At 28.1% G+C, this 21,855-nt stretch overlaps 1 protein-coding gene across 1 annotated transcript in view; it reads right to left on the bottom strand.

Moving 5' to 3' along the window:
- Positions 1 to 3,448: 3,448 nt before the first annotated feature.
- LOC107451026 (adiponectin receptor protein) overlaps positions 3,449 to 21,855 on the bottom strand; it is a 45,302-nt gene continuing 26,895 nt past the window's right edge. Inside the window, exons 6-8 of the mRNA XM_016066993.3 lie at positions 20,936 to 21,123; positions 13,036 to 13,229; positions 3,449 to 3,945 (exon numbers count right to left, since the gene is read on the bottom strand). Of these exons, the coding sequence (XP_015922479.1) occupies positions 3,808 to 3,945; positions 13,036 to 13,229; positions 20,936 to 21,123 (520 nt within the window). The 3' untranslated portion in view covers positions 3,449 to 3,807. The remainder of the gene's footprint in view (positions 3,946 to 13,035; positions 13,230 to 20,935; positions 21,124 to 21,855) is intronic.

Consider the following 21,855-nt stretch of genomic DNA (forward strand, 5'->3'; position numbering starts at 1 on the left):
TACCTTCCCCCTCTTTTGATTGTCAGGAATCCAAATATGTTAAAAAAAAAAAATTTTATTCAGAGAAAGTACATTTTTGTACAACGGATATTTTGTCGTTGATTGCAGCAAAAAATTATTATTGTTTAAAATTATTTCAACTTACTTCAATTTAAAATCATTGTATGAAAATTATTAAAACTCGTCATTTTAAGTAATTCTTATAATTGAAGTATACTAAATTTATGTATTTATTTTGCTGCCAAAAGGAGCACATAGTTGAAAATATTCATGTTAAAGATCCTTAATTAATAAGCCATTTAAAATTTTTGAAAGAAGGTAATGAAAAACATTTTTTTTTATGAACCTGATTTATTAATCGATCTTTTAATAACATTAGGAATGACTATGATTTTAAATAAAATAAAATTTCCTTATCTGAAATTAGCTTGAACTGTAAAGTGCACTTAGAACTCGTTGAACTTAGAAAAGTCTTAAATGCTATAGATTATAATATGCAAGCAATATTGCTATTCAAGTGAACGTCTAAATACTATATAAAATTTATGACGTTATTTTCATAATAAATACAATTAGTTTCAATTTAATTATCATGATTATTATTTTAAAAATAAGAAAATTAATTGTTTCCTCCCCATTCTGACCCCTTTTCTTAGCAAAATAGGATTACTCAGCACTATATTCTGTTTCCTAAGATAATTGAAATGCAACCAAAATTTCTGGTGATTTATATTGGTTCTGAAGCTGCCCATTTAGATAAGAGAGTTAACATTTGTAAGTTTAAACAGATAGATCAGATCAGATAGATGACTAGAATGCCGACAATGTAAAACTTTATCTATCAGAAGTCTTATATGCTAGTGAAATGGTATTTAATGATTGTAGTGGTAGACACGTTACAATCTCTTCTCTAGAGATTTATGTCTTGAAAAAGCATTCAACAAACATTGGCATTGAGTAAAATTGCATGCCAATTTTCTCAGAGTGAATGCAAAACAAAAACAGGGGGAGGAGTGAGCATCAAGAATGATCCTGTGGTCTTTTTTCAATTGAGTGTGACATTCATTCTTTTCAATTTAATATGTTTTGTCTTGTTAATCTTATGAAAACAGGCAGAATTTTGAAATTTAAGTACACAGAAATTTTTATTTTCATCTCACTTAATTTACTTTTGAATCAAAGATACAAAATTTTTTTTTAGATAATAATTTTTTGACCACTATGTTTAGAAGTGTCATTCATTATCTGAAGACAAGTTAAATAATTCATGAAAAGAACAGTTTTTGAATAACTTGCTGAACAGTAAAAAAAAATATTAACTTTTCATTCAAGCAATGAATTATTCATTTATTGGAGATCTTATAATTTATTTTTGCCATGATTTATTTATTGCCACGCTAACTACAATGGCCAAGGTGCCAAATTGGTTTTAAATGGGAAAAATTATTTTAAAAAAACATGTAGAGGTTTGCTCGGGGCTGACTAGGAGTTATACCCTCTGAGTTGGTCCCTTTCTGTGGTATTTTTCTTAGTTTCTTGTGAGCTGCTGCCCCAAAGATTTGGCGAACATTCTGCCACAGGTCACGATATGGAAATCTCCCCTATTTTTGTGTGTGTGAGTAACATGCAGAGAAAATTGTTTCAAAATTTGTAACATAAAATAAATTGGAAATAAAAATTTTATAAGTTTACCTTGAACTGTGAATAATTAGATTATAATCAAAATTTATATAAACTGAAAATAATAAAAGCTATGCAGAAAACTCGTCTAAGAAGTAAAGGCGGTTTGTACACAATGTTACCCAAATAGTAATAATCATGTTGGTCATGAAATTGTGGAGCCTTAACTTCCATAACCCCAGTGACCACAATGGGCTGTTAGGTGAATATTTTACTTTTATGACACAATTTGATAAATTTTTATAGTGTTAAATGAATGAGTGCTCTTTCAAAATTCAAAGCACCCTTCTCTGTGAGGAAGTGCCCTGTCCGTTTTCATTTTTAGGGAGAATTCTGAATATGCTATACATACGCAATTAGTTTTAATATCTCCCTTTGTTCACCAGAAGAAGAAAATCTCGGATATTGATAATGTTCATGCATGAGTTTTACTTTTAAATAGATTAGTTGCGTTAAAAATTCATCAAATTCTTATTGAAATGAACAAGAATTATAGCACAAAGGAAACTAACAAGAATATTAAGGTGTTCTTTCTATCAACTACAAAAAAAAATCAAACATTTTACCCTACTATTAAAATTTCAAAGACTGATTCATATTACATGACTCTGGCTTCTGAATTTTTTTTTAACCTATTTATAAATTGAGAACTCTTTTTTCTTAAAAGTATAATGCTTATGAGCTCTTCCCAGTTCATGCCATCAATTTTTATATTCAAAGCTTAATGCCAAAGCAATCTATGACAAAATTTTAAAAATCTTAGTCTGTTTTTTTATCAAGTGTTAGCTGATAAAATTTAGGAAGAATCTTGCAATAAGTCCCTGATATATATTTTTTAAAAAGAAATAAAGAAACACAAAAAATAATAAAGGTATGGTAAAATAAAAAGTAATGTAATATTAAAACATGAATGCTCAAGGAAAAATTACTAACAAAAACTCTTTTCTTTAAAGACATTTTGCCACAAGGTTTTTTATACATACTATTTATATTTTTATACATTAAAAAATTCTTAGATCTTTTAAAGGCATACAAGGGGAAGAATTTTTCCCACATTCAAGGCTTTTCATGATAAGTATCAAGATTACGTTGTACTTGCAAAAAAGTTTTCAATATCAGTTTTTTGTTATATTTCCATGCATACTATGTATTTTCAGATGAAAACGGTTTCTTGGTTATATGCCTGATTCATTTTCCTTATTTTACTGTAAGTGGGCCAGTTACAATTATGTTCACAGCTTATGAGAAAGTAGTAAGGTGTTAAGAATCAAAACTTGCAAAGTCCATAAAAAACTAATAGACATATAAAGGGATTAAAAACTGAACAGTTCATTGTAACTTAGCCATACCAAATAATGTTAAAAAAATGTATCATGGTTATCAGGAGATTTCTTAGAATCTAGCAGGTAACTTAGCAGTCACAAACTTTAACTTCTGATGTTATGAAAGCAAACAACTGAAAAATAAGTTTGTCTCCTCACAAATATTTTGCTACTTTTTGTCAGAAAGCATGTTTTAATTAATTTTAAATAAACATGATTTCAAAGAACTTTTCAGTTTTGAATCTTTCCTGATGATAGTGTTTTTTTTTTTCAAAAATTTTTCACAATTATGTAAAATAGTTAAAGGGCATGAATTCACAGAATATTTGTAATTCTACGTAACTACAGGAATGCTTTATAAAAAAATTAGATTCCAATACAATATTTGTTAAAACTTTGATTTAAAACTTTTCAGAATCATAATGTTAAGTAACACAGGACAATAATTGCATGCTTCAATAATAGTTTATTGCTAATGTATTTGGATAATTTGATTGATTCAACTTACAAATTTTTAGAAACATACAACTGCACTCTTTAAATATGATTATTATAAATATCATAATATTCTCTAATAAATTTTTCAATAAGGCAGAAACATGACAAGCTACATGTTTCGATCACAGCTTCTACAAATTTCATGAGATTCATGTACATAAAATAACTCAACAATTTGGTATGGATCAACAAAAAATAACATGGAATGTGTGGGATAACAAATGAAGACTTAAAAAAAAATTTACAATATTAAACAAAACAAATTTACAAAAATATTTTTCAACAACGAAAGCCATTACTAACATCACTAAGGAGGAAAATAATCTGGTGGTTTTTCTGCACAGTCTCCCATTGTCAAGCGATACATGGCCATTTCTGTAATTCCATGATAGTGTACACAAGCTGCTGCAATGACTAGTATATGAAATATTTGATGGCTGTGAAACTAAGAAAAAAAAGAAGAGACATGTAAGGAAATATAATGCGAGTAAATTATTTCAATGTGATTCGGATATATAAATATTTAGTCTTAAAAATTTCAAGTACTTACATTATTAAATGCAATAAAAAATTTTTTTATGAAACAGTATTTTATTTGGTATAAGAACATATAAATAACATCACAATATTTTGTTTAACAATACTTAAAAAAAAGAGATATTAGTTTGTTTTGAAAGTTTGAGAAGAAAAAAATTTTCTTACTTTAAGTAATTTAAAAATTTTACTTTGAAATTCTTGTTACTTTGTTTTTTAAAATCTTAAACAGATGTGATTCCTTAAAATTAATAAGTTGAAATTTTTCTAGAGATTAATAAGTCAATCAAATTCCAAGTTATTACACTTCTAGTCTATCTGCAGAAAAATATAAATATATTTTAACTTTTATTTTCTGAAAAAAGTTACAACACAAATCCAAAGTTGGCACCATTTTAAAGCGTGATACCATTAGAAACTATTTATCTCATAAGAATAATAGTTACACAATAAAAATTTATTGAATTAATTTTAGAGAAACAGCATCATCAAAATTTTGCTAGTTTTTTTTAACACAGTCATTTTTAAATTTTTTTTAACAAAATTATTTTTAATTCCATAGAAAGTTACACCGCAGATGCGATACTTAAGTGTCAAAATATATGACACTTTCTTAAAAAGTAAAACAATTATAAAACTATTTTTCTGATAAAAATACAGATTCTGTGGTGTCAAATAGTGAAATGAATGTGCTAAGGATCAAAGTCAGTCATTTTTAGAGTAAAAGTCATAAAATAAATGGCTCTGAGAATCACCTGGATTTGGCCTCTTTTTCAAAATGATAATGGTGAAAAAAGAATCAGAAAAGCATTTAGTAAATAGTATTGTATCACTTCTTGCTTGGAATTCCTTTCTCTGAGGAAAATTAGTTTTTCATGGAAGTGACTTGGATATGTTTAAATGGTTTTGATTTCAATTGAACAAAATGTCTTTATTAAATCAGTGCTTTCTTAATCTTTCAGTACTGTATTTGCGAATTCCTCAAACTTATAATTAGTTTTATCAGAAAAAGAATTCTAAATCCAGTTAAGTTTTAAATATATCAGTACAAGAAAGAGATCTTAGCATATATGATACATTTTTTTTCAGTTAAAATCTGAGAATAATTGGATGTACTGTTATCATTAATATTTCAGGGGAAAAAATTTAATAAACAGGACTTAATTCAAAATTTGTATGTTTAGAAAGACAAATTATATATTAAGTAACTCATTTCCTACAGATTTTGGAATTTATATATATTCTATGAAATTAAAGAAAAAATGCTAGATTTGGTAGACTAGAAAAACAGCACTGAAAACTAAAAATCGGAAGAAAAAGCTACGGAAGAAAAGCACTTGTCAGTAATTATATAAATTTAACAACTGGTATAAAATATTTCATAATAATGGGTAAAAGTTGGAACTAGAAATGTTTCTTTGTTACAATCAGACATGCTACAGCATTTTGGGTTGATGCAGCATGTCCTTTTTTGAACCTTGTGCCCCTAAACCTTGAACCTTGTGCCTTACATTCAATTTAAGTTGAAATATACAGAATAAACAGAGATGCATGCATTATGTCTCAGTGAATGAACTGAAAATTGAAATTTTTAGTTTATTTAATTCTAAAAAAATTATAAACACAGAAAATCAATATAAAAATTATATTGATAACAGACAGAAAACTGTTTTCAATAAAATTAGTTGAATACAGGTTTTAAAAAATGCAAGTGTTGCTATGTACTAACATGTTTTTTCATGCCTTTTTATGTTTAATTTATTTATTTATTATTAATATTTTCTTAACATATGTATGTAATTAAAAGGTAGAAAGTGAAAAAGATGCTCCTTGTAAATTTTTAGGGCGCTTATTTTTACAATTTCCAAGAAAAAAACTCGAGCAGTTTAATATTGACCAATGTCTCTAAAAACTACAAAAATAGTTTGATATCATAACAAAAGATTAATCTCGAAGTGATTTTTTTTTCTTTTCCTTTTGTTTCACTTTTTTGTCCAAAGACACACTAGTAATTATTGCTTTTGATTACAGAATTATTTCAAAATGTATAAACTTATTATTGTCAATTATAATGTTACACAAAGACATAGTACGCTAAGTTGTATAGTAGATTTTTTTTACTAATTTTTAAAAGTAAAAATTAGTTTAAGTAGACTTTTCAAGTTCGAAAAAAAAATGATTTCAAGTAGTTTTTATAAGCGGATATAGTATTAAAAGAACAGAATAAAAACAATATATACAAATTGATAAAAGAATAACTAAAGATGGAGTTAGATAATAGGCTTAATTTCAGAAGACTATTTAGAATTGTTTGAAGATTTTAACTACGAAAAACTTTTTTTATGTCTTTATTGGATTTTATTAGATATAATACCACAGCAAAATAAGTACGTAATCTAAAGAAAAATTTGTTAAATTTTCAAGCTCATTGCTTTTTTACATTTTATGCATATTTCTTTAGAAGTTTAAAAGATTGTAATTAAATATTAAAAAAAGAATTATTAATTTTATTTGAAAATTTCTACTAATTTCAATGCATATAAAGAAAAAGAAATTGCATTAATCACGAAATTTAATTTTTATGAATAAATAAATATTCGAAAATCATTCTTCCCTTTAATATAGATAAATTTAAAAAATAACTTAAATTAGACTTTAATTTTTGCAAATTTTTAGGAAATTTGATAAAAAGAAAAGATTTATAGCCAAATGTTAAAAATATGCTTCTCACACTAAAGAATTAAAAAAATTAAGGAGATTGTTATAATTATTGTAATAAATATTATTATTTGCTTTTTGCGCATGTCTAATATCGATTGTGAGGCTCGTCTTGTTTCCAGAAGCCTTGGTTGATAACTGTTTGGAACTTCCATTATGCGAAATCTTAGGGAGTCCACAAATTCATTTAGGCGTTAAAGAACCAGATTTTCTTTCTCTCTTAGCTTGAGCCACTGCGGCTCAGAAGATAAAGTACTGGTCTCCCAATAAAGTGACTGAGGTTTGAATCCCAAGGATGACTGGTTGACACGAATTCCACACCTGGCTTGCACAGACCATAGTGCCGAAGTATTCTCAGTGGTAGATGAATCATGGGTAAGAGTCCCCCTGCTGTCAGGCTAACAGTGGGAAGATTTTCTGGTTTTTCTCTTCATATCATGCAAATGTGGTTAGTCCTATTAAAAAGTTCTCTATGAAGGCAAATTTCTCCCAATGCTTAATGCAGGAGTTCTCTTGTCTTCTGGATTGGGTTCAAAATTACAAGGCTACAGAGTTGAACATTAGTAGTCGTAAACACAAAATTTAGATTCGCTGTTCAACAACGGTTATAAAATGTCTCTCTAAGCTTGGATGACTATACTTGTAACCCTGTCATTGTACATGGCATCCCTTTATACTCTCCCCTTTGACTGGAAATTGTAAACATTTTTCTTCAGAAAAGAAACAGCATAAATAAAATAAATTTTTATTCTCGTGAGAAACTATCATAAATGAAGCAAAATATAATAAATGAAGCAAAATAATAAATGAAGCAAAAATTATGAAGAAATGAAGCAAAAATTATCAAAATCTGAACATTCGCAACAAAGAATCAAGATTTCATTAAAGACAATTTCTTTAATGTTTCTTAACTAAGTCTTTATGAAATATTTTAACTTTTATAAACAGTTTTAAGTGCATTTTTACATTGGTAAGTATAAATTAAATTTCTTTAACTAAACTCTTGAAAGTAGTCTTAAAAATTGCAAGAATCAAACAAAAGGAGTGAATATATTAATTAAATAGTTATGATAGTTATAAACTAAATAACTATTTAGTTGCTGACAGGTAAATTGGGGAAATTGTTATTAAATATAGTTGCAAAATAAGGCACAAAAAATTATATAATTGATATAAAGAGTTTTGTCTTCATAAAAGCTCTAGGGGAGATACTATCAATGGTTCTTACTTCTTCTGTGTTACAAATAACATGATGTCTTATTTTTTGAAATAAAAAACTTATACTGTATCATGAAAATTACCGTAAACCGGGGCGAGTCTACCCATTTTTTCAGTTTGTCAACTTTCAAGTGGTCAAACTTTTGTAAATATTAAAGAAAAAAGGCTTTTAATAGGTGTTTCGGAATCAATATTTATCCCTCTTTAAAGCTGCGAAATCGATTTTGGAAAATATTAACAGTTACGCTGTTACTGTATATTTTTATAGAACTGCTGACAAATCTCTCGTATGGGGCGAGTCTACCCATTCTACTAAAATGAATGTTAACATTGTAAATAATCAAATTTTACTATTAAATTGTTATTTTAGTTACTATATAGGATATTTATGAAGTAAAATTCATAACTTTATTATATATTCCATTTTTTTATTCATAAAATAACACAAATTGAGTATTTGATCGATTATCACATTTTGATCACAGTTTTGTTTTTATAATCATTAACATTATAAAATAACATTTTTTTCTGATTATTGTTGATAAAAATAAATTAAAATTAATATAAATTTACAATTAAATAATTAATAAATAATAATAATTAAAGATTATTAACAAAATCGAAATTCAAACATTGGGAATCATGAAAAATCCTTTTCCCATTCTTTTGGGAGGTAATAATAATTTATAAATAATAATTTATTTAACTTGCATTAAATAAAAAAAGTTAATTTTGTAATATAAAAATTGAAAAAATAGGTAAAATAAACATATTTTATATTTACATTTATATTTAACCTATAAATTTTCTTATTAATGATAAATTTATCAATGCAGAATTAAAATAATATACTCAAATTCATTTAAAATGACTTAATTTTAATATAAACAAAGTTCTAAATTATATTATTATGCTTTATTAAAACTAAATACGAATGGGTAGACTCGCCCCGCGAATTCTGGCTTTTTGTTTACAACAGCAAAACTTACATTCTTTTTGTTTTTTTTCATATAAAATTAATGTAATCTTAGTCTTAGATAAGTTTATCACTTAACCAAAGTGAAAATAGTAATAATAATAATATACTTACGGAGCACCAACTAAAAGTTTGCTGATTTTCAATACAAATCTCTCAAAAGACGTTTGAACAGGTCGGTTAAAAAGACACCAAATAAATAAAAACGGATCAAACTACTACAGCGCCATCTTCCTTAGAGTCTGAACTAAGTCTTCCGTCGGTAAAAATTTTTGTATTTGCAATTTAAAATAGTGAAAATTAAATAAAACTAAAATGGGTAGACTCGCCCCTGGATGGGTAGACTCGTCCCGGTTTACGGTATATATTTTATTTATGGTTTTATGGGTGATGACCAGAATTGTATGTTTGTTTCAGTATGTAAGTGCTCCTAATGAAATATAGATGAAGATAGATCTCCTAGATTTTCCCAATGAAAAGAATCAATGTGTAATAAAAAAAAAGTTCAAAAAAACAAAACAAATACATGATGTATAAATTTTTAATGGACAAAAAATTCAGTTCATGACTTAAAACCTTTAAAAAAATGGTTCTTAGAAAAACGCATTTTCCATCTAGCATAACCAAGAATATTATCCCATTAGATTAATTCAATAGTTGTATATGTAAAGATATGAAGCTCGCCAACTAGAATTCTTAATCTAATTATATAATCTTACATAATTTAAATATATGTATCATGCAAAAGTCGAGAAATTCATGTGTAAATTTTTTTTAAAAGATTTTTATCATTCTGAAAAGTTAAATATTCAAATAAATTATAACTGGAATATGTTGTTAGAACTTTTTACATTGCTTTGAGTTTCAAAATCTTAAAATAAAAATGTGAGTTCAATTAAAATAAGTCATTTTAAATATAACGTGCTTTTTATACATGATTTAGTTTTAAAAGTGAAGTTAAAATGCAAAAAGAAACTGCACGAAATTAATAAAATTTCATTTTCCTGCATTCACAATTTAATTTTTTTATATTTTAAAAACCTACAAGTTGAATCGTCAGATAATATCAGATTATGTGATTCTCAGTGAAAAAGATGTCATGAAATAATGTAATTTTGCATAAACATTGAAAATCATAGCGATAATGATACTAGCTTTGGGTGAGCACCTGTACTTCTCCATTCAACCTCAGAAAATCTACTTTGAAAATAGTCATTACGTAAACTAACATATTAGGTTGTCATTAAGAATGATGTTATGTAGTGGAAGTAGATACCTTTACAGTTGGCAACATTTTAAATACATAGAGCAGTGTAATCAGACTAGCTAATTTAATCTAGAATTATCATTGAAAGTAGCAGAAATAGTTCTAGAATTGTATAATTATGCTTTCGAAAAACTTTTAAAATTTTTTTCAACACTGTATTTAAGTGACTAAACTTATAAGTTTTTAGATGTAATGGGCCTGGTTATGCCATCTTTAAGATACATGATTAACTATGGCTTATCTTAACTCAAACGTTTTAAAATTGAATATAATAAAAAATGAGCATGATTTTCGCTTAACAATTACACTTAGGTCATAAAATAACTTCTTAAAGATGCTTTTTTGAAGTTTTGAAATGTTTTCTTCATTAGCAGCAAAGTTGGCCCAATTTTCCTGAAAGCATATGAAAAATGGGCACTGGCGTTTACCCTTAAGTGTGTTTTGCATCATTAAAATTTTGGTCCGTTTCTCACTAAAATAAAAACCCATATTTGAATTCCATTTTTAGAGGAAAAAAAACTCATTGTCAATTTGTATGGAATTATTTTGAAAGAATCAGAAGAAACTATTTTTCTCATAAAATTCAATGATGAAAATTTGAGAAATTTTTAAATGTCTATTGCATCATTATAATTTTGTTAACTTATTCTTCAAAAATATACTACCATGTTTTATTTCTTTCAATGTAATTCAGCATGGTTTTCATTTTTTAATATATATATATATATATATATATATATATGTAACATAAAAAGCTTCTATTATGTTATTTTCTCTGCTATAAAACTTTGTCCTAATTAGTTATTCAAATCGAAACTTTCTCATACTTTTAAAAAGCCACATCCTGTTCCTAAATCTATTTTTGGCTCAAGTATGCATAATTATAAATAAAGACATTTTTCCCTTTAATCTTCGTGGGAATCACTCGACCTATTTCATAAACCAATAGTAATTTCTAAGATCTCCCTCTTTTCCCTAGAGACATTTTCGGATTTTTTTGCAAGATTTTCTCTACCAGAAAGACTGATCATCGATGGAGTTAACTTCACTTTTCGCTCGTCATCCATTAGAAAATGATCTAAATAAATAATTTTACTTTCAATAAAATCCAGTGTCTGTTTCCCTGCTTGGTCCGACTGCATCATTTTACATACATACATGTATATATATANATATATATATATACATTGTTCCACAAGATATTTTATAAAAGAAGTATAAGTGACTAAAAAAAGGGACATTAAATTACACATTAGGGAATTTGGGACATTAATAAAAAATTAACCTGAAATTCAAGATCAGGAGAATAGAGATGTATTACAGAGGGTGATATACACTTATAAAACAGATCCTTAAAGAAGGCATCAAATCAAAACAATATCCTTTAATAACAACATTAATAAAAAGTATCTACCAGTTTTTTTTGTCCAATTTACTATTATAGTTTCAGCTTTCTGTAAAAAACTACACAAAAAGTTGTAGATGAAAATAAATTATATACAGAAAGCCTTTTTTTAAATCTAAAGTTCGTGGTGAGAATTACACACAAATGCAATATTCAGTGCACCAAAAAAAAGGAGCACCTTGAATAACTTTTGATCTAATGATCGGATCTTTATGTTCTAGGACCCAATCTTATTAGTTTGAACGGTAACCTCAAATATAATGAATAATTAGTGCAGATGATACTTTAAGCTGTGAAATCAGAGTCAAAAACGTACTTTCTCTGAATAAACAAACATTCTCCGGATCAATTCAGATTTCTGACCCCCAAAACATAGGGGGTAGCTGCAATCTGGGAAATATGGTCCTCACAGTTCGGTCAGGAGAGCAATCCAAATTCTGGACCCCTTAATGTTAATTTTATTTTTTTCGTATTTCGGTATATCTCGAGAACTTTTTAAGCAAATTGAAAATATTTTAAATACAATTATAAAATTCGTTCAGCCAAAGATAATTCCATGCAAAAAATAGATTTTTGCAAATATTTATAATTTTTAATTATTTTATTTAATAATAATCGAATTTTTTTTAAAATTGTAAGGTATACAATTTTTTACATAATTTTAAAGTACGTAATTTTACATGGCAAAAGCTCAAATTTTATATTTTGTCATGTAAAATAACACACTTTAAAATTATTAAAAATTTTTTATATCTTTCAATAGAAAGTTTTTTCGACTATGACTAAATACAATAATAAAAAATGATAAGTATTTGCTACAATTTACTTTTTGCATGGAATTATCTTCGGACAAACATATTTTATAATTGTGTGCAAAAAATTTTCAGTTAACTTAAAAAGCTCTTGAGATATGCAGAAATACACAAAAATTAAAACTAGCATTAAAGGGTCTAAACTTTGGATCGCTTTCCTGACCAAACTATGGAGGCCATGTTTCCCAGATTACGGCTACCCTCTATATTTTAAGGTTCAGAAATCGGAATCCTTCAAAAAAAAAAAAAAAAAAAAAAAAAGGTATGTTTAGTCAGAGAAAGTGCATTTTTGTGTCTGATTTTAGAACTTAAAATATCGTCTGCACTAATTAATTAGCAAATTTGAGGTTACCTCCTTTAACCATTCAGATTGAGTACTAGAACATAAAAAGATTCGATCACAAGATCAAAAGTTATTCAGGGTAGTCCATTTTTTGTGCACAGTACACAAAAACAGCTTTGATCTAATCTACCAACAAAAATTTCTAAAACTAATGTGAAATAAAACTAGACATTGCTGATCCAGATGTCATTTTGCCACCTACCTAATAAACAAACACACGCATATCTAATAATATTCTGAAGCAAAATTCAGTATTACTTACCCAGATGTCACATCTGCCAGGAAAAAATCTTTCCGGGATACGTAATGCATAGCATAAAGCCCCTGCAATATATAGCATACCCATAAGACACAGCCATCCAAAAGATGCTTGATATACTGCTCTAAACCAGCCTTCAGCAATTAAATAGTGAACAGCTGGTACAACACCACTTAATCCAAAACCCATAAAAACACCTAAAAATATATATTTCTTAGTTATAATTTTATCCATTTAATTACAAGTACTGACGTGAGTATACAGCATGTCAGACCAAAGACTTCAAAATTAAATAACTCTTTAATAATTGGCGATCAAAGAATGAAGCAGTTTTTATTGATAGTGGAAGCAATAAGAGCAGTGCACACAATTTTTGAGTTTGTCAACAGATGATATGGTACACGACAATTGAACCTGAGTTCTGAAGAGGGACTCAATATTGCAACAACAATTTTAAGGCCTCCTTACAGAGTCCACAGGGGCAATGATTAACAAGGTTTAAATCTAATTTGAAAAATTATATATAACAATTTTAAAACTTTTATTAATATCAACTGTTATTTTATTTTTTATCACCAATTATTAAGAAATATTTAATTTTGAAATTAGGTATTTTTGATGAGGCACCCTACATTAAGTCAATGAACATATTTATTTTAACTTATACTTTAATATGAAGTCAGATATTAACAACTTATGCATTAATATGTTGAAATTTAAATATTTGTGAATATTTCTTGGAAGTGAATTACAATAATAATGTTTCTAGCATTCATTTCTCCATTATAAACACTATATAGAAAACAGATTTATCATACAAAACTAAACACAATTATCAACTCATAGAATACATTAGGTACATATAAATAATTTTATTAGAATAATTTATTATATTAAAGATTTTCATTAAAGTAGAAAACAGGCAAATTTGACTTCGAACTTATGAATAATGTTTATTATATACTGCAATTTTTTCTTCATTATATATGATAATTCTCATATCTTAATACACTTTGAATGAATGATACCTTTCAATTATTTTTATTTTTGTTCTAATCAAGAAGCAAAAAAAAAATCATTGTTTTACAATGTCAGGATTTTTTTTATTTTTAAAAGTTGTACTGAGGAATGAAATGTGAGCTGGTTTCCAAAATCAGTGGCTCACCCATGGAGGGAGAGGTGCAAAGAAACACATGAATGTTCTCAAAATTAAAATGTTTCTTTTATTAAACTATCATTGATATTCTGAACTAAAACATAAAAAAGTGAAATTTTTCCCTTCTCATGCTTAATTTTTTTTTATTATGATGAGAAAAAAAATAGATCAGTATAAACTAATTCCTGGAAAAGAATAGGCAAGTATATTGTTGTGAAATGAAGTGAAGTGAGGAAAGAGTTAGCAATGCGCGCCTTGGTGCTTGGCGTCAGATTTTGTTATTGAATGTTATGATTCCGTTGAAGAAGTAAGCTCTGACTTTTCGGAATTTGGACAATGACATGCTAAGATGTTGTACGGATATTGACGCATTAACATGCGATATGAAAATTACAAAAAGATTAATTTTGGGCATTGTACAGACTTTTTTTGATCCCATTGGTTTATTAACGACAACTACATTGCTTCTGAAACTCTTATTACAAGAATTGTGGAAGTTAAAAATCAGTTAGGATGATGAATTATCTACAAATGATGTAAATGCATTTTTAAAATGGCTAAAAGAATTATATATTTTAAAAGATGTAACATTGTCTCGGTATGTGTTAATTAATAATATGTCTGAACTACATGTATTTGTGGGTGTTTTAAAGGGGGTCTATGCAGTGTGCGTCTTTGTAAGATAGGTATTGAATTCAGAAGTTAAAAGAAACTTAGTTCGGGCAAAGTCTAGAGTAGCGCCCATGAAACCCCTAAGCATTCCTCGCTTAGAATTAATGGCCTGTTGTATTGGTTCTAGACTTGCAAAATCTATTATTAAGGCGCTCAATTTGCCAGGTTTAAAAATTACATTTTGGACGGATTCCTTGCCTCGGATGGATTGTGCGCCTCGGTGCTTGGCCTCAGATTTTGTTATTCAATGTTATGATTCCGTCGGAGAAGGAAGCTCTGACTTTGGTGGATAAAAGAACAGGGAAATTGGTCTGTTTTTGTAGAAAAGAGGATTAAAGAAATTCGAGAGTTGACGCAGGATCAGTCAGGGTGCGTAGCCAAATCTTTCACCAAAAAATAAGCACCTTTTAAGTATTTTTTAAGCACTATATACATTAAAAAAAATGCAAAATAGTTTTCAAAGACTTTACATGATCATGATAAAATAACTAGTTTCTGACAAAGAACTCTTTTCTTGATTATATTAGCCATTATAAAATGATCGAGAGATTTTTCGGTTCGATATCAGAGGGTGGAAAATGAAGCTTGAAATTGAGAATATCTTGATAAATGCAGCAGAGTTGCACATGAAAGTTGCAAGAATCTCACCGAACCCAGCTAAGTAGACGCACATGCGGACTCCCAAGTATTTAATCAAACATGTAAAATGATTGGCGCTTTCATAAGTTATGGACCGACGGTACACCGAAATAGATTGTGGTTCAATGAATTACGAAAACGTACCATAGAACAATGTAAAAAGCACGCTGTTGTATAACACATGGCAAAAATCGACATGGTAAAAAAAAAATTTATCCTTTTTTAAAAAGAAAAATGAAGCACTTCTTAAAAACACTCAATGAAAAAATGGTCGGCTTTTCAACGACGGTTATAAAATAAAATAAAATTCCTATCTTTAGACGCTTTTCTCCTGGCACTTCGTCGATTTATTGCCAGACGTGGTCAACCTAGAACAATTTATAGCGACAATGGAACTAATTCCCAGTGAAGGAAAAATAGTCCTGATAGGAGATGATAACAAAAAACATCTATTTTGGCCCTTGGCTAAAATTATTGAGTTGATTCCAGGACACGATGGGAAGATTCGCACTGTTAAACTTAAGATCCAGCATGGAATAATTTTACGTCCAACAACATATCTTCCCACTAGAAATTCAGGCGGATGAAAAGAGCGTCATTGCGGATAAGAAACTTGGTGCAGAGGCATCGAATTCTGGTGCTGAATGCAAAATCAAAGGTGGCTCAGCACCTGATAAGACGTTAATGCAGTGATATACTTCCTCTGGAAGATGTGTAAGAGCTCCCAAAAGACTTGATTTGCTTAATAATGTTCTTTATGAGCTGAAGACTAACTCTGATTCTCAACGTGGGGAGAGTGTTGTGAAATGAGGAAAGAATTGGCAATGTGCGCCTCTGTGCTTGGCGTCAGATTTTGTTATTCAATATTATGATTCCATCGGAGAAGGTAGCTCTGACTTTGGAGTTGTTTTATTTTTGCTGAATAATTGTTGTTTTGTACTTAGAAGCACTATGTGTCATTTTATTTCCAATGCACCCAGCAACTGGTAGATGCAGTCCAACAACGAACTGGATTAACTATTCTCCTTCGGTTTTTAACATATATATTCTTCCTCCAAAAAAGTGCCTCTGGGACAATTGTAGATGAAAATAGGGGTTGTACACAATCCCCCTATAGTTACTAGTTTCTCTATTTGAAGTAAAGGAAAGGGTGAAGAAGGTGTGATCAGAGAACATTGTTGATTCATTTGTAGCTGTACTTAGCTACGTGGGAAATCATGAAGTGGGGGTTTGAAAGTTACAAATCTCGAAAGTGAGAGAAATGTTCCAAAAGAAAAGAAAAACTGCTTCGTCAGGGGGTGGAAAAAAGAACCCTTCCCAAAAAGATTTCTTATCCTAGTTACCTATCTGCATAGTTGATTTGTCAATAAGCAATAGTTTTGACTTTTGTAAACAAGTAGTTAGTAGACAAGGCTGCTGAAGATATATTTTTACAAGTGATCAGTTTGACAATGAGCAAGGAGAAAGAACAGTTGCTTTTAAGTTATTTAAAAAGAAACAACCTGGGAAAAAAGGAGAAAATAACTCATTGAATAACAATGAAGTAAAAAATCAACTTTCTGAAAATCGAAAATGCAAAAGCAGAGTTCAAAAAGTTATAATTTATCCCAAATCACCCAAAATAATATAAAAATTCCAGGCCAAAGAAAAATCAATATTCTTCAAAAAATTTGGATGCCACTAGCCACATATGTGTTTCCAAACTCTTGAATTGGTAATGAAAAAGTGAAAAAGAAATGTTGGTATAATTTACTGTTAGAATACCCATGGCTTACACTTTTATTTATTGTAATTATTTATTGAATTTAGTGTAAATATTACATTGCTGCTACAACTTATTTGCTATAACCAGTTCTTTTATTCAAGTTTTAATACTGTTTTGAGATTTTTCTTTGGCTGCACTGCTATATTAAAGTCAAATTGTAAAATATTTTTTTCACAAGTCTCAGCCTGTCTCTTTCTGACTTGAGATGGCTTCTTTTTTGAAAAAATAAGCAGTACTCGTCTACCAAATTTTTTAGCAATGGATTTAGCTATTTTTAAGACAGAAGAAGGTTTGTTGAAATTTTTGAAAGCAGGGGCTGGCAAAGAGAGAGAGTTGAAAGAAGGATTTTCTTAAGAGGATAAAGTGGGCCCACAATGAGTGATAAGATTCAAAATTTTCTTTCATATAGCTTTGATTTTTTTAATCAGGGGGATGTGGCTCTAATTTTTTTTGTATGCAACTTTTAGTAATCACTCTAAATTATTCAAATTAATATTTGTATTTCTTTGCTTAACTTGATATTAATGTTACAATGCCACATGGTTAAGTTCATGCAACAATAGTGCTTAATAGTCAACAAATTAATTAACATTAAAATCCTATAAAGATAAATTAATAAATTCTTATGATTCTCATTTCTACACAACTGTTTACAGAAATTCTGTGCATGTATTGGTTGTGATTTGGTATAGGCTGTAGATTGATAACTATTCTAAAAGTAAATTTTAGTCAATTAAATGTTGTCACCCTACTTTTAAAATTCAGAATGCATTTCTTAATTATTAATCGTCACCACAGTATTGTGTAGTTTTTGCTAAGGAGTATGTGGGTAATTCAAACAGTCCAACATTCGGACAATTAGTTTCACTTTTTCATTTCCAGCACAAATCAAAAGAAAAATTCAGGAAACATCGAGAAAAAATATCATGCACATTCATTGCTAACAGCTGACCATTTAAGAAGCATTGTACAAAGACGTAAACAAGCCACAATAGTGCCAATGTTCAACAGGCAAAAGAAAATAGTAAAACACTTAGTCCTTTAATAAAAACAGTAATTTTCTGTGGAAGAAATGGACTTCCTTTAAGAAGTCATCATGATTGCATCCAAATTAATGAAATCAAGGAACATAACAATCATGATGGTAATTTCCGCTATCTACTTCAGTTCCAAACTGATGCAGGAGATGAAGTACTAACAGAGCCTTCCAAATCAGCTGCTAATAATGCATCATATTTATAGCTTAAAATACAGAATGAAATTATACATGCTTGCAACGAAATAATTATAAAAAATTGATTGGAAGAGTAAATTAAAAAGAAAATGTCTTTCAATTATAGACTATTAAACCACATATGCTTTTTTTTGATAGAGTAAGTTTCTTTATGTGTAAGATCTGTAGAAAGTAAGGACAACAAATAGTTGCCAGTTAAATTTTTTTTACAGTTATTGCTGGTAAATTCAAAACATGGAGAAGATTTAAAAAACACAAATTTCCAAACTTTAGAATCATTAGGCTTGGATTTAAGATATATAAGAGGTCCAGGATATGATGGTTCTGCTGCCATTCCTAGAGCATTCAATGGTGTACAAATCAAATTAAGAGATAAATTTCTATCCGCATTGACCTTCTCATCCTCTTAACTTGGCAAATTAAAGACATTCATAATTGTGTTGGAGTCACTGAAAAATGGTATTCCTTAATTAATACTCCTAAATGAAATAGTATTTTGCAGGATAGTATATCTTCTACATGTTGGATAGAGTGACATGAATCTAGTATGGTGATGGTAGAATTGCTCAGTCCTTTGATTCATGGTCTTGCAACAATTGTAAACTGGCCTGATAAGGGTTCCTTTGCCTGTTCTGCATTGTTTTAAGTTCATGAAGAACTAACAATTTTGCAATTACCTTATTTTTGACAGAAAAAATATTTTCTCCTATGTTGCCCCTGTCTAGGATTTTGCACTCTAAGGCAGTGGATCTTAATGCTGCAATTAAATTTTGCAATGATCTATTGCAGAAAAAATTGATGATTCACAATCAATCAGAGATAGTTTCCAATTCTACTTTCCTAAAATCGAAATCAGTTTTAAAACAAATAATAGATGAGGACTATAAAATTGTTGTTCCATGACTAACAAAAAAATAACGTATTGCCCTAACTTTACTACAGAATCACCCAAAACTTATTTAAGAACAGCAGTTTTTAATCAATTTTGGGATGCTGCAATTTTACACCCAAAAGAAAGATTCACAAAGCACTAAACAATTATGAGTTCCTTAAATATTTTAATCATACCAGAGAATGTCACATCTGAAGATGAAAATAAATTAGAAATACTAAAGAAAACATATTTGTCAGAGTGTAGTTGCAGCATTTTGACTGCAGAATATCAGTTAAAAAAAAGAAATTACTAGCCCACCAGACTAGACTAACTACTACAGCAGCATTACAAGAGATCGATGTAAATATTTTCTCAGGTATCTATAAACTTTAAAAAATTTTAGTTATCTTGTCTGTTACAGCCTATTCTGCTGAACAGCCATTTTCAAGTTTGAAATATTTAAAAAATTATTTGGTTCATCAACATCTTAGTACATATATAATATCAGCAAAATAAGTAGAAGTGTTGAACTTATGCAAAAATAGAAAAGGAGAGTAAATATAGCTTAGTAGAAAGTTTGTGTTTGTGTGTAGCCCTTTTTCACCATTTTTTCAATAATTACATGATATTTTTTAATGATGTTGGATTTCACTAATTCTGATAAGTAGAAATTTTGGCTCTCATGATGTAATTTTTCTTAATAGATATTTAACTGCATAATTTTTAGAACTAATATTTTTCATTCTTGTGCTGTATTAAATAAGAGAAATAAGACAGAAATTGTGAATTCTTTAGTTTTATCATCAAATAATAATTCTAAACTGAAAATATCACTCATTTCATGGCAATAATATGTGCCCACCTAAATTAATTTCTGTATATGCCATTGCTCAAAATTAACCCCAATTTTTATTTATTTGAATAAGCTTATATAACACATAAATCCAAATCATTTAAAAAATAAAGACTACTAAAATAAAAATTCTGTATATCAATCTGTGTATTCTGGGTATCTGAATCAAGCACACTGGTTTTTATTTATAGAGTTAAGACCCTAAAATCTGTAGTATTTTTAAATGTACTTCAGTTATCTTGATGATTTATTTAATTCTTTTACATTTATAAATTTAACTAATACTTTTATTTTTAATAATTATATTCAGGAATTAATTGTTTAACATACATTTGCCTATGACTGAAACTTTAATATGCAATAATTTATGCATCTTATTAAAAAATATAATTAATTTATTTTTTGAGTATTTTAGACCCATTGTCTTGCACACAAATTTCAAAAGTGTAAATCTTGAACTGCTCAAATAATAAAATGAAAATAATATTTTTAAAAAATCCGATTTTTTTTAAAATTGCAACAATTAAGGCCTTCGCATATTTAAAAAAAATTCTATTACTAACTATCAAATAGTGAGAAACAATATTCTTTGGACCAATATGAAAAATATAGGTAAAGAATAACACGAAACATAAAATCTGAAAATGAATGCAGTATATAAATATTATTAGCACATAACATTGGGAAGACATTTTCGAAACATATCTTACCAGCTCTGACTGATCGAAATCTGGGCTCACTAAATTTATCCCACAAGGAAACAATGATCGCAGCAGTACCTAGTACTATTACAAGTACCAAATAAATCAATTTAGGCTGAAAATTACAATAGAATCCATAATAAAGCCAGGGTACAAATGATCCTATAATTAAGAAGGCTATTCCACAATAGTCTAACCTGAAATAAAAAATTAAAAAAAATTAATATTGAATTGAGGTGAAATTAATTATGGGAGATAAAATTATTATGATTATATATTAAAAATTTAGTAAACAAATGAGTTTAAAATTATTTTCTGGAATGCTGATGCTATTAAATCCAAGGTATGAATTTTAGAATTAAGATGATAGAATTCTAATAAAAAATTCAGTGCCTAAATATAAATAATTTGTGAGTGAATTCTTACTCTAACTATAAGCCAAACTTACTAATTTACAGATCTAACTGTTGAAAATATTAATTTAATTAAAAATAATACTTATTTATCCATGACAATTGAAAATTTTCTAATGAATTTAGAAAAGCATTAGAAAATATTACAGAACAGAAAGCTGAATAAAAAACACATTTTCCTTTTTAAGAACCATTTTATTTAATGATTTGGGAGAAAAAATGGGGTCTATAGATACAGATAATTATACATGCTTTTAAAACCAAAATTTTGAGCATTGTTCATAAAATGACTTGGTACCTTCTTCCACTAACATCATCAATTATATTTGCAAAATCAATTCAAATTTAAGACAACATTAGTGCTTAATTTACAACAAATTGAATTAGATTCAAGACTTTTAATGATACATTTTGAGGAAATTTAAGTTAATTAACTCAGTATAATCAGCTTTTACTTTAATTAGGATTAACAATAATTTAATGGCTTTTAATAATAGGCCATTTTCAGAAAAATAA

Source organism: Parasteatoda tepidariorum, chromosome X1, assembly GCF_043381705.1.
Source record: "Parasteatoda tepidariorum isolate YZ-2023 chromosome X1, CAS_Ptep_4.0, whole genome shotgun sequence".
Lineage (NCBI taxonomy): Eukaryota > Metazoa > Arthropoda > Arachnida > Araneae > Theridiidae > Parasteatoda > Parasteatoda tepidariorum.